The 19,144-nt window shown below is 40.8% G+C and overlaps 1 protein-coding gene across 2 annotated transcripts in view; it reads right to left on the bottom strand.

The window, feature by feature from the left end:
* Nucleotides 1-12,261: 12,261 nt before the first annotated feature.
* fhdc2 (FH2 domain containing 2) overlaps nt 12,262-19,144 on the bottom strand; it is a 61,795-nt gene continuing 54,912 nt past the window's right edge. The window contains exons 11-12 of one of the 2 annotated variants that reach the window (XR_007263631.1): nt 15,287-15,397; nt 13,791-13,836 (exon numbers count right to left, since the gene is read on the bottom strand). Coding sequence is in view for 1 of the 2 variants with exons in the window: in XM_020534117.2 (XP_020389706.2) it covers nt 12,532-13,836 (1,305 nt within the window). In the remaining variant the exon portion in view is untranslated. Of the gene's footprint in view, nt 13,837-15,286; nt 15,398-19,144 lie in introns of both variants that reach the window. The other variant, XM_020534117.2, reaches the window with a different exon arrangement.

Below are 19,144 nucleotides of genomic sequence, written 5' to 3' on the forward strand. Positions count from 1 at the left end.
TGTTCATCCAGCTCTACACCTTGTTATCTTAAGGTTCTCCTGTATCTCTTAACATAGGTATGAGTTTAGCTGCACCATTTGAAGAGAAAAGGGTTATCTTTCCTTTTGAGAAAATGTCTTTATATCTCTCATCAAACTTATTCACATTTCCTGTCCCCACAGTAGTGTTTACTTCGGATTTCATAGTTCTAGTTCAAGCCACAATTTAATTAATGGTATTTTCCTCCTGACTTCTCTTTTCAGACTCACTGTTATGAACCCTAATAGGGCCCAGGGGTTTCCCTCATAACTTCTGAATGAATGTGTCCACCTTATTGCAACGGAAACACTTAGACCCTTGATTTTCACCACCACTCTCCGCACCTGCATTTCTGCTCTGCGGAATACCCAGCTGTGCTTTCTTCATCCTGGCTTTTCACTTTCCTTTCTCCAACCCATCCTCTACCCTTCTCAATTTTATGACGTGTGCTTGTGGAGGGGTGGTGGTGATGATGTGACAGAAAATAGGTTTAGTTTAATGGATTGATTCATAATCATCACCATGACTGCTTTCTGTTCTGAAGTTGAAACACTTTGGCCTTCAAATGCCTTTTAGTTACAAAAGTTTTTTCAGGATGCTTTCTCAAAGTTTGGAACTTCTGCCTGTATGCTTCAGGAATTAACTCATACATACCCAGAATAGCAACAAAATCCGCCCTGACAGTAAAGCATAAATTTCATGTGCTGTACCAACCAACCTGCTCTGCATAGGCAATCAGAGATAGTAGGAACTGCAGATGCTGGAGAATCCGAGACAACAAGGTGCAGGGCTGGATGAACACAGCAGGCCAAGCAGCATCATAGGAGCAGAGTATAGGCAATGTCCAGTTTTCCTTCAGCCCTTTCATTTGGTTTTCTATTTTCCCAAATGGCATAAAGAATCCCTCCACATCCTCTTCCTCAAATTTTAATAGGGTCTGTGCAAGCTTAAGCAATTCTTTATTGCATTTTAGGTAATGATTGGATTTTCCTCAACAGAACTACCCTGATGTGGAGGCGTGGCATTTTTTTTCATTCATGGGATGTTAGCATCTCTGACTGGCCAGCATTTATTGCCCTTCCCCTTGCTTTGTCCTGGATGGTGTCGAGTTTCTTGAGTATTGTTGGAGATACACACATCCAGGAAAGTGGGATGTATTCCACCACACTCCTGACTTGTGCCTTGTAGATAATGGACAGGCTTTGGGAAATCAGGAGATGAGTTATTAGCTGCAGTATTCCTAGCCTCTGACCTGCTCTTGTAGCCATTGTGTTTATGTGGTGAGTCATTGTTTATGGTCTTTGGTAACCCCCAGGATGTTGATAGTGGGGCCTTCAGTGATGGCAACACCATTGAGTATCAAGGGGCAGTGGTTAGATTCACTTCTATTGGTGATGGTCATAGCCTGGCATTTTTGCGGCATGAACGTTATTTGCCACTTACCAGCGCAAGCCTAGATATTGTCCAAATTTTGTTGCATTTGAACATGGACTGTTTCAGTGTCTGAGGAGTCATAAATGGTGCTGAATACTGTCCAATCATTGGCGAACCTCCCCACTTCTGACCTTATGATGGAAGAAAAGTCATTAATGAGGCAACTGAAGATAGTTGGGCCTAGGACACTACTCTGAGCAACTCCTGCAGAGATGTCCTGGAGTTGAGATAATGGACCTCCAACAACCGCAGCGATCTTCCTATGTGCCAGGCATGAGTCCGACCACCGGAGAGTTTGCCCCCTGATACCCATTGATTCCACTTTTACTTGGTCGAATGTGGCCTTGATGTCAAGAGCTGTCACTCTCATCTCACCTCTGGAATTTAGCTGTTGTGTCCATATTTGAATGAAGGCTATAATGAGGTCAGGGACAGAATGGCCCTGATGGAACCCAAACTGGGTGTCACATAGTAGGTTATGCTGAGCAAGTGCTGCCTGATAACACTGTTGATGATACCTTTCATCACTGTACTGATGGTCAAGAGTATACTTAAGGGACAGTAATTGGCTGGTTTGGATTTATGTTACTTTTCACATACAGGATATGCCTGGACAATTTCCACATTGTCAGGTAGATGCCAATGTACTAGCTATACTCAAAGAGATTGGCTAGGACAGTGGCAAGTTCTGGAGCACAGGTCTTCAGTACTATTGCCTGAATGTTGTCAGGGGCCATAGCCTTTGCCATATCCAGTGCCTCCAAACATCTTTAGATATCACGTAGACTGAATTGAGTTGGCAGAAGACTGCTTTCTGTAATTCTGGGGACTGTGGTGGAGGCTGAGTTGGATTAACCACTCAGTGCTTCTGGCTGAAGATTTCTGCAAATGCTTCAACCTTATCTTTTGCACTGATGTGCTGGGCTCTTCCATCATTGATGATGGGAATATCTATGGCGTCTCCTCTTCCAGTGACTTGTTTAATTGTCCACCACCAATTCTGACTGGATGTGGCAGGACTGCACAGTTTAGATCTAATCCATTGGTAGTGGGATCGCTTAGCTCTATCACTTCCTGCTTATGCTGTTTGGCACACGAGTAGTCCTTTTTGGTAGCTTTACCAGATTGACATGTCATTTTTAGGTAAGCCTGGTACTGCTCCTGGCATTCCCTTCTGCAATCTTCATTTGGTGGACATTGAAAAAGCCTACCTAGAGTACATATTGCACCTTGTCACCCTCTCAGTGCTTCCCCCAAGTATTGTTCAACATGGAGGAGTACTGATTCATCAGACAAGGGAGTATGGTACATGGTAACCAGCAGGAGGTTTCCTTGCCCATGTTTAACTTGAAGCCATGAGACTTTTTGGGGTCCAGGGTCAATGTTGAGGTCTCCCAGGGCAACTCCGTCCTGAGTGTATACCACTAATCCACCATCTCTGTTATGTCTGTCTTGCTGGTGGAATGGGACCTATCCAGGGATGGTGATGGTGGTATCTGGGGGATGGTGGTATCTTTAAGGTATGATTCTGTGAGTATGACTATATCAGGCTGTTGCTTGACTAGTTTGCGAGACAGCACTCCCAATTTTGACATACATCCCCAGATATTAGGAAGGAGAAGTTTGCAGGATCGACAGTGCTGTTTCTACCATTGTCTTTTCTGGTGCCCAGGTGAATGCCAGCTAGTCCCTCGGGTTTCATTTCTTGGTTGAGACTTAATAGGGTTTGATACAACTGAGTGGCTTATTAGGCCATTTCAGAGGGCAGTTGAGAGTCAAACACAATGTTGTGGATCTTCTGCAGTCACATTTAAGCCAGACCAGGTGAGGATGGCAGATATCCTTCCCTGAAGGACAGTACTGGGCCAGATGTGTTTTTTTTTCTGATAATCAGCAATAAATTCATGGGTTATCAGTAGATTCTTAACTCCAGATTTTTTAAATTGAATTCAACCACGTCAGGACTCAAACCTCAGCAGGATGTTACCTGAGTTTCTGGATTAATAGACTAGCGATAAAACGACTAGGTCATTGCCTCACACCAATATCTTTTTTAAACTGCATAATTGTTACTCAGTATTCTCTAACTTTCTCCACTTTTCCTAACCCTTTCTCTCTGCTGAATCTAGTTGTATCCTATTATCTTAGAGAAGACAATGGCCAAGTCATATTATTGCTGCACTGTTAGTCTAGAGACCCAGGTTCAAATCCTGCCATGGTGGATGGTAGAATTTGAATTAAAGTTTAATAAAAACAATTTGTAATTAAGAATCTAATGATGACCACAAATCAATTGTCAAGAAAAACCCATTGGGTTCATCAAAGTCCTTTAGGGAAGGAAACTGTCACCCTAACTTGGTCTGGCCGACATGTGACTCCAGACTCTTAACTGCCCTCTGGCAAATTAGGGATCAGTAATAAATGCTGGCCTAGCCAACAAAACCCATATCGTATGAATGAATTTTTAAAAATTATCTTTCTCATCCCTTTTCCTCTCTTGGATGCTTGCTTTCTCCTTCTCTTTTTTTCTTTCAGTTCAAGCTTTTTAAGGTCTTTCTCATATTCAAACTATTTTAACTGTATTTAAATCCTTTCCAACTCAAATGAGTCACCACCCTGCACATCTTGTCTTACCACTAGTCACAAATATTTCAAATACCATGCAATTCCACCTCTAATATATTAGCAACTCTATCAGGTCGGTTTTTGTTCATTTCTGTAAACCCATTAGGAACAACCCTCCCATCTATTATGCTGGGCCTTCCAAACATGACGTGTATCTCTGGATTAATAGTCTATTCACACTGGGCCATCACCACCTCATACTAGGCTAGCTCACACAGTTTCTCTTGATTTTTAGCACGATGGTATGCTGTCAGCTGTAATAAGTTGGTTGTTCTACAGTTTGATAGTTGATCTGCTAGACCTAGGCTATTTTTGTAAGAATTCTTTACTTTAAACTTTCTTGGTTTTACTATCTTTATGGGAGAGAGGGAGGAAAGACGTGTGCAGTTTGTAAGCGCTGCGTATTTCTGCTGTCCTTGCACTTACAGCTTGGCAGAAACTGCACCCAACCAATCAGAGATCTGTCATCAGACGGAATTTCCTTAAGTCAAAGATTCTTAATGCAATTCAGGCCCAAAACGTTTCTCTCACTGCTTTGAAAAATAATATTGTCTTATAGCTAAAAATGTGCAGCATTTGATTTTTCCAAGTATCAAAACCGTCCTTGTACTTTGGCTGAATAGTAATGTCCAATTTCCTTTTCCAGTTTATTATCTCAAAAAAAAATGTGGTCATTTACAGCTGAAAATGACAGTGAAGAATTGTGTGGGGAAAAATCTGGCATAATTAATTTTCATCTCATAATTAATTTTCATACCTTATCAGCATGTAAATAATCCTCCAAGATCATGTGGTATTTTTCTGGAAACCCAGGTGGAGGAGTTACTTGAGAAACAGATTAGAGAACTGAAAGAAAGAGTACTAATCTGTGTTCACTGCATATAGAGCTGTGGTAGCAAGAGTAACTGTTTTCAGAGGGGAGGAAAAGAGAATTTCCAAAACATATAAAAGTAATAACTTGCATTTATTTAGTGTCTTTTATGTAGAAAAATGGCTCCAGGTTATTTGGAAAAGTGCAAAAAAAAATAGACTAAATCAAAATAGGAAATAATAAGAAAGGTGACCAAAAGCTTTGAACATAAAGTTGGCTTAATGAAGGTTTTGAAAAGGGAAGAGAGAGACAGAAAGAAACGAAGAAGTTTAGCAAGGGAATTTCAGAGTTTAGGCAATTGAAAGTATAGCTGTCCTGAATTGCCTCCAGATGATTCAGATCACACTGAGCCAGGTAGCAATCACAGTACAGGCTGGCAAGGGCTGGTGTCAGCACTCCCACTGCTGGACCTGGAGGATATCCCTCTCTGTGTCACCCCAGCCACCAGGACGTCAAAGTCACTGTCCACAGAGTGAGGCACTAATTTTCCCTTCTCTGGCATGGTGGCTCAATGGTTAACATTGCTGCCTCACAGCGCCAGCGACCTAGGTTCAATTCCATCCTTGTGTGACTGTCTATGTGGAGTTTGCACATTCTTCCTGTGTCTGCATGGATTTCCTTCGGGTGCTCTGGTTTCCTCCCACAGTCCAAACATGGACAGACTAGGTGGATTGGCCATGCTAAATTGCCCATAGTGCTCAGGGATGTGTAGGTTAGGTGGATTAGTCATGGGAAATACAAGGTTACAGGAAATAGGGAAGGGGGGATGACTCTGGGTGGGATGCTCTTCACAGGGTAGGTGCAGACGCCATGGGTTGAATGATCTGCTTTTGGAAGGTAGGGATTCTATGATTTGTGTCCAGGTTAAATGTCAATCATCATACAGAGCAGGTCCAGGAGACAGTGCTTATCTGGGTGCACAGCAGTTATTTAAAGATGGCATCAATGCCAGGAATGAGGGAGTGTTCTGGGATATCCCAGCAGTGCTGAGTTCTCCCAAGTATGGCAAGTAATAGAATTGGGGTGGTATCATCAATCTAGGGGCAAGGTAGGTAGTTAGTTAATTTGCTTGGGACAATATAGTGAGAAATCTCACTGAGCCTTGCAGAAAGAAACAGTCCATTAAACTCAGTGACACTTCACCATATAAGATTCAGCCCACTGCTTTGATTCAAATATATGAGTTATATTCATTGAAAACTATTTCTCTCTCTGCTGAGTATTTGCAGCACTTTCTATTTTATTTAAAATTTCCAGCATTGACAGTCTATTTTTCTTTTCATTAATCTGTGGAGAATTTAAACATGAACTTGTGGCTTTGGAACGAGAATATAAACAGCAGAGATTAGGCTTTGTTAAAGTGGAGAATAGTAGGCTGGTCAGGAAAACACTTGAAATAGTCATGTCTATGGGTGACAAAGAAATGAATATATTTGTGGATGCTGGATACATTTTTTCAGGTCAAAGGTGTGGCCTTGGGTACCTGTATTGGTCCCAGTTGTGCCTGTCTCTTTATGGGGTAAGTGGATCGTTCCTTGTTCCAGTCCTACTTGGGCTCCCACCTACAACTCTTTCCACAGTATATGTTGTGAAGTTGGGTAGAGTACTTGTGGATTGGAAGGCAGGATGTTAGAATTTGGTGTTTGTAAGATGTTGGCTTTTGAAAAATGTTTGTGTTTATGAAATACTATGAGGAAAGCAGTGCATGGTCCCTTTAAAAGATGATGTGATTTTTCGATACTTAGAGATTCAAAAAGGATGTCTGTGGGTTTTCGGATTTACAGAGCACCTGAATTGAAACATTTGTATCAAAAGGCTATACTGTTAGCAGACAAAGCAACATTTTTACCAAGTCAACAGGTTTTTGAATGTAGTCAATTAATTTAAACCAGGCTCTTAGATACCAAAAACCAATTAAATTTAAATCTGATAGTTCATAGGACCAATCCTATTGTAAGAAATTGATACGTCATCAAGGGTATAAAATATGTGGGCATTTGGAAAATTGGGAGAGAGCCAACTGTCATCTGCCAAGAGAAGAGCTCTCAGCTCTAAAAGAAAGAATCACTGGTTCTCACAAGAATTCTTTAAGCCTTAGAGCACGCTCTGTCTAAATTAAAGATACTTACAACACAAATAGTTAATGTTCCAGACAAAAGAATTCAATGAAAATGGCGTTCCTGACAGAAGGATTCACCAAGAAGGCATTCCTGACAGAAGAATTTGTTGGAGAAGACACAGAACGTTCCAGAAGATGTAACCTGGCTGTAATTTTGAGATACTAAATTCCAGTTTTTTTAAAAATCAAATTATTTTATGTAAATGAGACTTGTATTTATTAGAACAGCATACCATTATAATCTTGTTTTATTCCAGAATAGTTGGTAGTTAGAAGGGGTTTATTCAGTTTGTTAATAGTTTAGTTAGTTTGTTCACTATTAGAGTTAGATAAATAAATTGTTACTAGTTGATTATAAGGAGAGTGTCAGAGGTTTATTTTTTATTTAACCATTCCTTTATAACAGGTTGGGGGCTCTTATAATAGATTATAGGGCATGGCGCGCCTCTCTGGGTGTTTTGGTTTTAGTTAATCGGTGGTGGGGGGAGCGGAAATCAACCTCCACTTTATAATAGATATCAATGACATCATCAGCACTGTTTCCCTCTTTCATCAGAATTGGAAAATTTTATCTATTTTGCTTCCAATTTCCATCCCGCTCTCACTTCAACCTGGTCCATTTCCGACTTCTCCCTCCCCTACCTCGACATCTCTGTTTCCATTTCTGGGGATAGGCTGGCCCCTAATATCCAGTACAAACCCACTATAAAGACTCTATTTCATTCTCTCAGTTCTCCTTCTCTGTCACATCTGTTCTAATGATGGCAGCTTTGACAAGAGAGCTTCCAAATCGTCCGCTTTCTTCCTCGACCAAGGTTTCCCCAGCACCATGGTTGACAGGGCCCTCAGCTAGACTGACCCATCTCCCACACTTTGACCCTCATACTTTCTCTTCCCTCCCACCAGCATCCACATCCAAAGGATCATTAGTTGGACATCCATCTTCAGCGGGATGCCACCACCAGACACATATTCCCCTCCCCTCCTCGGTCAGCCTTCCGCAGGGACTGTTCCCTCTGGGTCACCCTGGTCCAGCTTCCTTCACTCCCAACACAGCCCCACACCCCCACAACACCTTCCCCTGCAATTGCTGAAGGTGTAACACCTGCCCGTTTACTTCCTTCCTCTTCAAAATCCAGGGCAACAAACACACCTTCCAGGTAAAGCAGCACTTTGCCTGCACTTCACACAATCTAATTGATTGTATTCACTGCTCATAATGTGATCTCCTCTACATCGGGGAAATGAAATGCAGACTGGGTGACCACTTAGTAGAACACTTACGTTTTGACTGCAAAAATGACCTTGAGCTTCCAGTTGCCTGCCACTTCAACACACCACTGTGTTCTCTGGCCAACATCTTGGACTCAGGTTTCTTGCAGTGCTCCAGCAAAGCTCAGTGCAAACTGGAAGAACAGTGCTTCATTTTCCACTTGGGTATCCTGCAGCTGTCAGGACTCAGTATTGAACTGAATAATTTTAGGGCCTGAGCACCTCCTCCCAAGTTCTTACCTCAACATCCAGTCACCAGGCGTTGTCATCATATGGGCTGCTACTGCACAGAACCCATTGTCAGCTACTAATAGTCCGTATTAGCAGCTAGTCATTGTCCCAGGCTGACCTTCACCCATTCCTTTGCCTTTGCCAACCATTTTTCTCTCTCTGTGGGCTCTATCTCCACCTATTGTTTACTACTCCCCCTACCCTATCTTCTGCATAAAAAACATTTTCCTAGTTACCATCAGTTCTGAAGAAGATTCATGGACACGACATGTTAATTCTGCTTTCTCTCCACAGATACTGCCAGACTTACTGTGCTTTACCAGCAATTTTTGTTTTGTTTCTGATATCCAACATCTGCAGTTCTTTCTGTTTTTTAAATACATTTTTATATTGGCTGAAGTGGAATAGAGGTGAGTAGCATTATGGAGATGGGATCAGCATTGCTTAACATCGAGTGGATATGGTTTTTAAAGTTTGGCTCAGGGTTGCATACAATTCAAAAGTTGCAAGCAATCTGGGTTAGATGCAAACAGTGGCAAAGGCAATGAATTTGCAATAGGGGAGTCTTCTGTTTGTTAGGCTGGAGCAAAAAATAGCTCATCTCTAGTGGAGGAGCAGTCTGACAACATGCAGGTAATAAAAACCGAAAGAACTGCAGATGTTATAAATCAGGAACAAAAACAAAGTTGCTGGAAAAGCCTGGCAGGATCTGTGAAGGAAAAAACAGCGTTGACATTTTGGGTCCGGTGACCCTTCCTCAGAACGCAGGTAATGATAGGGTCAAGAAAAGTGATGGGTTGTTGCAGTTAACTATCACTTGTATACATGTTGAACTCATCATTGTCTGTGGATCAAGTTGCCAAGGGCCAATATGTAACATTGGAAGTGAATTGGCTAAGGATCAATCCTTAGGACTCTGGAATTAACAGTGTAGGGATCCGAAGAGAAGTCAGATGCCCTAGTTTCTATCAGATAGATAAAAGTGGAACCAAGTAAGGGCAGCCCCTGTGGAGCTGGTCAAAAAAAGGAGGCATTGGAGGATAATGGTGTGTTAATCATGTTAAACGTTGTTGAAAAGTCAATGAGGATTGATGTGGTACTTCTGATTACTGTAACAGAGAATACTGTTTGCTTTCAGGTTGACCAACTTCAGCAGAAAAGTGTTGGAGACACTTTGGCATGCTGATCTCTAAGAGTCAGGACAGGGCATGTTGCCCTGAGCCTGTAGGAACATAGGTGGGGGTGACTGCTGGGCAACTCTTTCAAAAACAAGATGGTCCCAATAAAATCTATGACAGTTGTTCACCCTGTTTATTCCTTTACTTAAGGTCTTATCGTTGTGTCATCTGCGATAGGGTGAGGGTTAGGAGGGTGTTAATCATCTGCAACAGTAAAATAAACACTAGATTAATGTTAATGGCTTAGTTCAGAGATGTTCACAGTGTTTTATGACAATTTATTGATGTATATAAATTTAATCCATTCAGCGTTGACTAAATATCTGTGATGATCTTTGACCCAGAAAGTTTCCAGAAAAGATATTTTTAGAGAAAACATCTATGGAATCTTTCATTGTTTTAAAGTAACATTTAAAAAGGACTTACAAGAGTTTGCATCAATTGTAAACATATCAATTTTAATTTCTTTTGATAATATAATAAATATTGGTCCATGTGACCTAGTGATTCTTGATTTACAAATTGTACCAACAGGAAAGAAGTTGACTTTCCTTTTGGCTTCTCGATAAGCAGAAGATCTGCAGATAGAAGATAGTCAGCATTCAGTCTAAAAATATTTAAAACCTGGAAGGCTCCAGTGTGGTGAACTAAAGAGCTAGATATTTTACCATAAGATGTCATACCTAGATGTTATTAGTTGATTGGTGAAAAGGAACGCTAGAGACCCACAGAACACGGGATTTATAGAAGTGTCTCTTGCTAATGATGATTGTTCTGTGGAATTGAGGCCTGAAAGCTATTTTCAGATAGGACTCCTGACCTATGCTGCACAAATAAAACACATTATGGAACTGGGTAGAACATAATGCTGAACATGCGAAAAGGAATTCTTACGGTTGTGTCAGATGTATCTTTGTTATCATCAACTATTTAAAGAGAAATTTACCTCTTGATTTAAACTATCAATTAGTTTGCTTTGGTTCTGATTTATGTTAAAGATTAAGTTGCAAAAAGTAACCTTGTTGATCATGTTTTCACTTGGAGGGTCACTTGCTAAATGCAATTATTTTGGTTTATGGTTCCTCATAAGGATCCATAGCAATAATTTCTTTCAAAAACTTCACCCCTCACCTTAAATGTCCACCTTACTTCAAAAACATCTGCTCAAGTGAACCTCTCTGTTATCATTCTGAGTGGTACCCTGTACATGCTATAGAACACCCATTAAAGATAAAAGCACGTGTAAGGACTGATTGATAGGTTATCCGTAAAAACTGATTTTTAAATTTGGGTAATAAAACATTAATTCTTAATACAATTTTTTTCTGAAATTCTTTTAAAGTGCTTCTCTAGGTTTTAGAGATGTTTTGAATTTCCATGTCAAAAGTCTGACTATGCACACAAGAGTCAGCATATAGTGGATGCCATTTAACTTGCACCATCACTTCAGCACCCTTCTTCCGAAGAGTCTTAGATTCTTCCAAGGAGCCTTCCCTTCTTCCAAGGACCCTTTCTCCAATCCCAGCAAAAATGAAGGCTCTTTTCAATTAGCTCACACATATAGTATCATTTTATTCTGTGTCCAGCAGGAATTTTATTTTTTATTTTCTACTTGAAAATTCCATAGCATATTATATGTGCTATAATGTCTTAAACAAATTCTCTGGTCTTCCCAGTATTCCAGCAAACAATGCTAATTTAGTGAATTCTTGGAATAAAGAAAATTTTAAGAAGTTGTTCTTGAGTAAAAGCATATGAAATTTTATTATTATTACATTTTGCATTAAATAGTTGACTTATTGCTACATTGATGTATTGTTGCCTATAATTTCCATCAGAACAGATCAAGTTCTGACTTTCTGATGAACTGCCACAGACCTGAAGCATTAATTTTATTTTTCTCTCCACAAATGCTGCATTGTTTGCAAAATACTTCCTGTCTTTTCTGTTTTTATTCTACAGCTCGATCCTAGCTGTGATAGCAGCTTGTAACAGCAATATGTGGAGTATACAGGTTACCGTCGTGTGGATTGTTGTGAATTCAGTGCTAAAACTTGGTGGATAAAGCTCATTTTGAATTCCACTGCAATGTTTTTTGAAGCACTTGTGCATTCATCTCTGTTATTAAAGAATTCAACATTTAAAATTGGTAATGTCAAGAAATGTTGCAGAAATAGAGAACTGTTTATGCTTAAAGTTGCATCAAGTTTAAACTGTGTGACTTGATGATCCAACAATTATTGAAATGTTTATACTTTGTTGTGGTTAATTTCAGAGTTACAAGCTTACAAAGCTATTAGACCAACAGTTGAATCCTGAGAGTCAAAATTTTAAATGAAAACAGGAAGTGCCAGTCAGACTCACTTCCACATGCTCAACCCAAACAACATTTCCTTTCCGGCTAAACCATTTAAACACATTTAACCTGTTATTCTAAGATTAGAAAAATATTTACTCAATCCTGATTCTGTACAAAGCAAAAGGAAATGAATAAAAGACTTGTTCACAGTTTCTAAAAAAGACCTTTCCTTTTTTTGTGTTCTTTTGAATAACATATCATTTTAATGACTCGCTTTTATTTTATTTCTTTTCTTCATTAAATCTAGTTACAAACAACATTGCACAAAATCTCGTGACAAACATCACAAATATCCTTTATATCCAGTAAAAATATTTTGGCAGAAAATGTTATTCCAGATAATTGGACTGATTAGAAGAACCTGCGTATCCATTGGGTCTCAACACTGTAGAATATTATTGCCAAACAAGTTGCCTGCTAGTATCATCGCCACACTGGTTGTCTGTTCAGTTTTAGAGACCTGGAGCGTTGACTCACACCTTTGCTTATGAGGGAATCAGTTTGGTGCTTTACCATAGTGTCTGTCCCAGGGTTTAGCTTTTTTTGTTGCAGAGATTGTTTGGCATAAGGAATCCTGGAGCCTGATGTCACCATGTCTGATTTGCTTAAACTCTTGGGGCTGCTGACTGTAGACGTTATAGTAAATGTTGACTGAGATGAGCTGCACTTCAGTTTTTGATTTTGGATAGATTTTCTGCCAGCTTTTGTTGCCTGTTCAGGTACCATGGGAGTCTCTTTTATCTCCTTTACTTTAGCTATTTGTTTAATACCTGATGTGATAGATTTCCTTTTTACTGGACTTAGCAAATTCCTATGTATTAAAGTTGGTGAGGGAGAGAGAGGTTTCTCAGATGTATGTGCTTTATGTAAAGATGGTGCTGTTCTCTGGCCTTTCAGAGGTTGAATTGGCTGGATCTTTGAAGAGATGCTGCTTATTTTGCTTTTTCTGTTAGTAATTAAGTTCCTGCTTTCAACTTTGCTTAACTCCACAGTAGGTTTCTTGGCAAATTGATTCTTCTGATCAACTCTGGTCTCTCCAACACCAAAAGTCTTTTTAGAAGTTGGAGAAGATTGGTTAAATTGTTTCCTCTTTGAAGCTGCATTTTGTTCCCCCCTTTGCTCCTCTCTCTTCCATTTTGAGCAGTGACTAGGATGTGATTTCTTCAATGGAAAATTTTCAGAGGACTTTAGGCTTTTGTTTGGAGTTCTGCATTCAGCTGTATGAATCAATTTTGGATATTCTTTGATAAGTGGAAGACTTTGTTGGGATTTTTCAAGTAATTGTGTGGGTTTTGCTGTTTCTTTGATAGTCTCAGCTTCCTGGTTGAGAATATTTACCCCTTCTTTTAGAATGGGATATCCTACCTGCATAATACAGTGACCCAGCTGTTGCTTCAGAACCTTTTCGGACACATTTCGCATGAGATTTGCCTGTTCCTTTTCACTGAAGTCACTATTTAAATCATTTGTATCACAGTCTCGTTCTACCTCTGAAGGGTATGTTTTCTCTGCGCAATGTTCTTGAGAGAGAGAGTTAGGCTTAAAAGATCTGCGCTCCCATCGCTTCATGCTGTAACTTTGTAGTTTTCTAGCAAGTGATATCTCTAGATCATCTTGACCAAGTTCGATTTCGATAGAGGAACAAGTAGCTACCGAATGCCGCTTCTCTACCATTTCCTTCTCTCTTTGTTGCCTCTTCCGTTCCTCAATTTCCCGAGTTGCATTCTCCTGACAAATAGAGAAATAAGGCTGACTGTTAATGCTTGATGGACACTCTCGTTTTTATTTCACTTTATTCCATGTACTACTTTAAGGTGGTACCTCCCTCAATCCTCTCCACTTAATTCAAATTATTCCTAATCACACCAGTGAACCACTCTGCAAGAACTTTGGTATCAATCCTGTAGAGGCTCAACTCATCCCTTATTTGAATAGATACCACCTGCCCTAAAACTGGTCCCAATTGTCCAAGAATCTGAAACCCTCCCTCCTGCAGCATGCCCAAAGTCTTACAAAGATTCTCCCTATTTTCGTATCTTTATTCTCTCTAGTGGGTGACATGGTTACACCTTGATTAGTAACTTTGAAATTCCATCCTAGACCCATTGAAATGTTACAGCACAGAAAGCCTTACAATGCAGAAGGCCATTTGGCCTGTCATGTCTGTTCTGGCTGTCTGAAGGAGCAATTGACCTTCTATTCCCCAGTCTTCTCCATATAGCCCTACACATTATTTCTTTTCAGATAATAATCTAACTCCCCACTGAAAAGCTGAATTGACCCTGTTCCACCACACTCTCAGGCAGTGATTCCTTACATTGTCTCATATTGTCGTTGCTTCTTTTGGCAATTACTTTAAATCTGTGTCCTCTGATTCTCAGTCGTCCAAATCTCCAATTTACCTGTGTAATTGAAGTCTTGCATTTCTGAAACCATTCCTGGGTTTTTTTTTTTGCATCTTATCTTGTGCTTTAGTATTCTTCTTAAAGTGTGGTTCCCAGAACTGGGTGCAATACGTTGGTTGAGAACAAACCAATGTTTTACACAGGTTTAAGATAATTTCCTTGCTTTTGTACTCTTTGCCATTGTCTTACCAGACCTAGAGCTGCCCTCTCATTACAGAGATTTAATCTGAGGCCCACCCGCAGCTCAGGCGAGGGCAGGTTGAAAAGGAGAGTTCTTCATGGTGACCTCCAGTCAGTGTGGGAATTGAACGCACACTCTGCATTGCAAACTAGCCATTCTGATTGCAGGATTCCAATGTCTGATTTTTCTATGCTGATTGTACCAATGTATACCACAATATCTGACTGACAGACTCACCACTGCATCATATCTGCAACTCCTCTATGACGTCCTTCACCCTGGCACCAGGGATGCAATAGACCATGTCGGACTCACTTTGACAGTTATAGAAATGTCTGTTTCTCCAACAATAGAATCTCCTATAACAACTATATTTGTATGCTTGATGTTCCTCACTGTGCAGTTCCTTGCCCATTGGTGCCATGGCCTGGACTATATGTTTTCCAGTGTCATTACTCCTAGGAATCTGTAGCTACCAGCTTGAGAAATTGTACTCACTCCAAAGATTCCTGCATTTCTGTCTCTTCCTACAGTTCTGGATGACAATCCAACTACTATTCTGAACTCTCTTTGCCTGTGGAGTGATCCCCACCTTAAGTGTGTTGTCCAGGAAACTCTCAGCCATCTTGATGCTCCATAGTGAAACCAGATGCCCCTCATCTTGGAAACCTTAAGATCAAATTCAAGTAGCTGGGTACAGTACCTATGTACATGAACATCCAAGACACAATTGATGACCAGAATTGCTTACACTGCACAAATTGATCTTCTTTTTTCCTATTCAATCAATTGGTAGTGAAGTCCAAGCTCTCCACAGTTGATGTTAGTTCTAACCTATTTCCAAGCTTCCCCAACCCCCCTCACCCCCCACTAATACCAACATCACACACCCCAGTTAATGCTGTATCTCCAGCAGTTTATTATAGTATCCCGGTTTCTCCTCTCTACCCCTTACATTCCATGGAATCCATTCCCACCTAAAATCATTGCTTACACTTTACTTTTTCCCTTGGCATTCACTTAATCTTGGTCCACTCTTCCTTCTCTACCACCAAAAGACACCAATCTCAACTTCCAACTGTTCTCAAGGAAAATGTTGCTTAGCCTTTACTCTTCTGTTCTTGGGCTATACCTCTTCTGCAGCTCCCGAGTTCCATTCTAGAATTCCTATAGAAAGAGCCTATTGTTTTAAATTAATTTTTCTCAACTGTATAATGTGAGTAGGAAGTATTTATCTTGGTATAATTCTTATCCATTGTTGCGATGCAGGTCCAAATTGTAGCAGCAACAGGAGTTTATAATCTGACATATGTTGACTTTCATCTGTAAATACGGGAACATTACCAGTCTGCAAAACACTAATTCAGGGCAAATCTTTGCTCCTAATAAACGTAGCTTGAATTGGTATATTTTCCATCTTGGCAGATATGTCTCATTTTAAAGGGCATCATTAAACTCACATTTCGTACCAGGGAGGTAGGCTTGGGATAGAGTCAGGCTGACTAGAAGCAGATTGGTTGTGGCCATGGGAACAAATGAGTGCTGAGGCAGCTGGTTAGAAGCCCTGGCTCAGTCTGTGGCTCTTCATCAGGGTAGCTTTTGAGGCCGCCTTGTTTTGAGGCTCTGTAGTCATGTCCCTCCAAAACAGGTATACTGTTTTGGATACTGTTGGAGGAGATGGCTCACCAGGGTAAGGAGGCAGCAGCCAGGTTCATGGCACTGTGGCTAGCTCTGCTGCACAGCAGGCCAGGAAAAACAGTGGCAGATAGGGGATTAGGGGATGAAGCAATAGTGATAGGGGATTCAATTGTAAACGGAATAGATAGGCATTTCTGTGGCTGCGAACAAGAGTCGAGGATGGTATGTTGCCTCCCTGGTGCAAGAATCAAGGATGTCATTGAGCAGCTGCAGGACATTTTGGAGGGGGAGGGTGTACAGCCATGTCATGGTGCATATAGGCACCAATGACATATGTAATAAATGGGATGAGGTCCTACAAGTTGAATTTAGGGAGTGTGAAGTTAAACTAAAAAGTAGGACCTCAAAGGTAGTAATCTCAAGATTGCTATCAGTGCCACGTGCTAGTCAAAATAGGCATAGCAGGACAGCTAAGATGAATACATGGCTTGAAGGATAGTGCAAGTGGGAGGGACACTGGGACACTGGCACCATTTCTTGGGGAGGTGGGACCAGTATAAACTGGACGGCCTGCACCTGGGCAGGACTGGTACCAATGTCTGAAGGGGACTGTTTGGTAGTGCTGTTGGGGCGGGTTTAAACTAATATGGCACGGGGATGGGAAACAGGCAGGAAGTAGGAGGGAAGTAAAGTGGGGACAGAAACAAGAGACAGTAAGGGAAAAAGTGAAAGTCGAAGGCAGAGAAACCAAAGACAAAAATCAAAAAGGGCCACATCACACCACGATTCTAAAAGGGCAATAAATGTCAAAAAAAAAATGAGCCGAAGGCTCTTTGTCTTAATGTAAGGAGCATTTGTAATAAGGTGGGTGAATTAACTGCACAGACAGTTATGAATGGATATGATGTAATTAGGATCATAGAGACCTGGCTCCAGGGTGACCAAGGATGGAAACTCAATGTCCAGAATTATTCAATTTTCAGGAAAGGTAGACAGAAAGGAAAGGGAGGTGGTAGCGTTGCTGGTTAAGGAGGCAATTTACACAATATTAAGGGAGGACATTAGCCTGGACGATGTGGAGTCTGTATGAGTGGAGCTGCAGAACACCAAAGGGAGAAAGACATTAGTGGAAGTTGTGTACAGACCACCAAACAGTAGTTGTGAGGTTGGGGATTGTCTCACACAGGAAATTAGAGATGCACGCGGTAAGGGTACAGCAGTTATTATGGGTGACTTCAATCTACATATTGGTAGCAAATTGGTAGCATTGGAGGAGGATTTCTGGGAATGTATGAGGGATGGTTTCCTCAACCAATATGTTAAGGAACCAACTAGAGCATAGGCCATCCTAGTCTGGGTATTGTGTAATGAGAGAGGATTAATTAGCAACTTTGTGGTGCGAGATCCTTTGGGGATGAGTGACCGTAATATGGTAGAATTCTTCATTAAGATGTAGATTGACACGATTATGTCTGAAACTAGGGTCCTGAACTTAAAGAAAGCTAACTTTGATGGTATGAGGCATGGATTGGCTAGGATAAGCTGGCCAAGGATACTTAGGGGGTTGACAGTAGATATTTAAAGAACACATGGAGGAACTTCAACAATTGTACATCCCTATCTTGCATAAGAGTAAAACAGGGAAGGTGGCTCAATCTTGGCTAACAAGTGAAATTAAGGATAGTGTTAAAGCCAAAGAGGAGGTATATAAATTGGCCAGAAAAAAGCAGCAAACCTGATGACTGGGAGAAATTTAAAATTCAGCAGTGGAGGACAAAGGGTTTAATTTGGAAGGGGACAAATAGAATATGACAGTAAGCTTTCAGAAAACATCAAAAGCTGACTGCAAAAGTTCTATCAATATGTGAAGAGAAAAAGACTGGTGAAGACAAACGTAGGTCCCTTGCAGTTAGAATCAGGTGAATTCAAAATGGACAACAAAGAGATGGCAAGCCAGTTGAACAAATACTTTGGATCTGTCTTTACTAAGGAGGACACAAAAAGCTTCAGAAAATGCTACGGGACGGAGGGTCAAGCATGAAGGAGGAACTGAAGGAAATCCTTATTAGTCAGGAAATGTTATTGGGGAAATTGATGGGATTAAAACCCAGTAAGTTCCCAGGGCCTGATGCTCTGCATCCCAGAGTACTTAAGGAAGGCCCCGAGAAATAATGATGCTTTGGTGATCAGTTTCTAGCATTCTGTAGTCTCTGGAAGAGTTCCAATGGACTGGAGGGTAGCTAATGTAATCTCACTCTCCAAAAATGGAGGAAGAGAGAAATTGGGGAATTATAGGCCGGTTAGCCTGACATCAGTGGTGGGGAAATACTGGAATTAATTATTAAGGATGTAATGACTGAGCGTTTGGAAAGCAGTGACAGAATCAGTCCTAGTCAATTAAAGGAATATCTGCTTGACAAATCTTCTGAAATTTTTTGAGAATGTGACCAGTAGAGCAGACAAGGGTGAATCAATAGATGTTGCGCATCTGGACTTTCAAGAGGCTGTTGACAAGGTTCCACACAAGAGACTAGTAAGGAAAATTAAAGCTAATGGTATTGGAGGTAATGTATTGATATGGATAGAGAACTGGTTGGCAGACAGGAAGCAGAAATTTGGAATAAACAGGTCCTTTTCAGAGTGGCAGGCAGTGACAAGTGGGGTACCGCAGGGCTTAGTGCTAGGACCCCAGATATTCACAATATACATTAATGATTTGGACGAAGGAATTGAATGCAATATCTCCAAATTTGCAGACAACACCAAGCTGGGTGGCAGTGTCTGTGTGAGGAGGATTCTAAGAGGCTGTAGG

The sequence above is a fragment of the Rhincodon typus genome, chromosome 14 (genome assembly GCF_021869965.1).
Source record: "Rhincodon typus isolate 14 chromosome 14, sRhiTyp1.1, whole genome shotgun sequence".
In the NCBI taxonomy this organism is placed as follows: Eukaryota; Metazoa; Chordata; class Chondrichthyes; order Orectolobiformes; family Rhincodontidae; genus Rhincodon; species Rhincodon typus.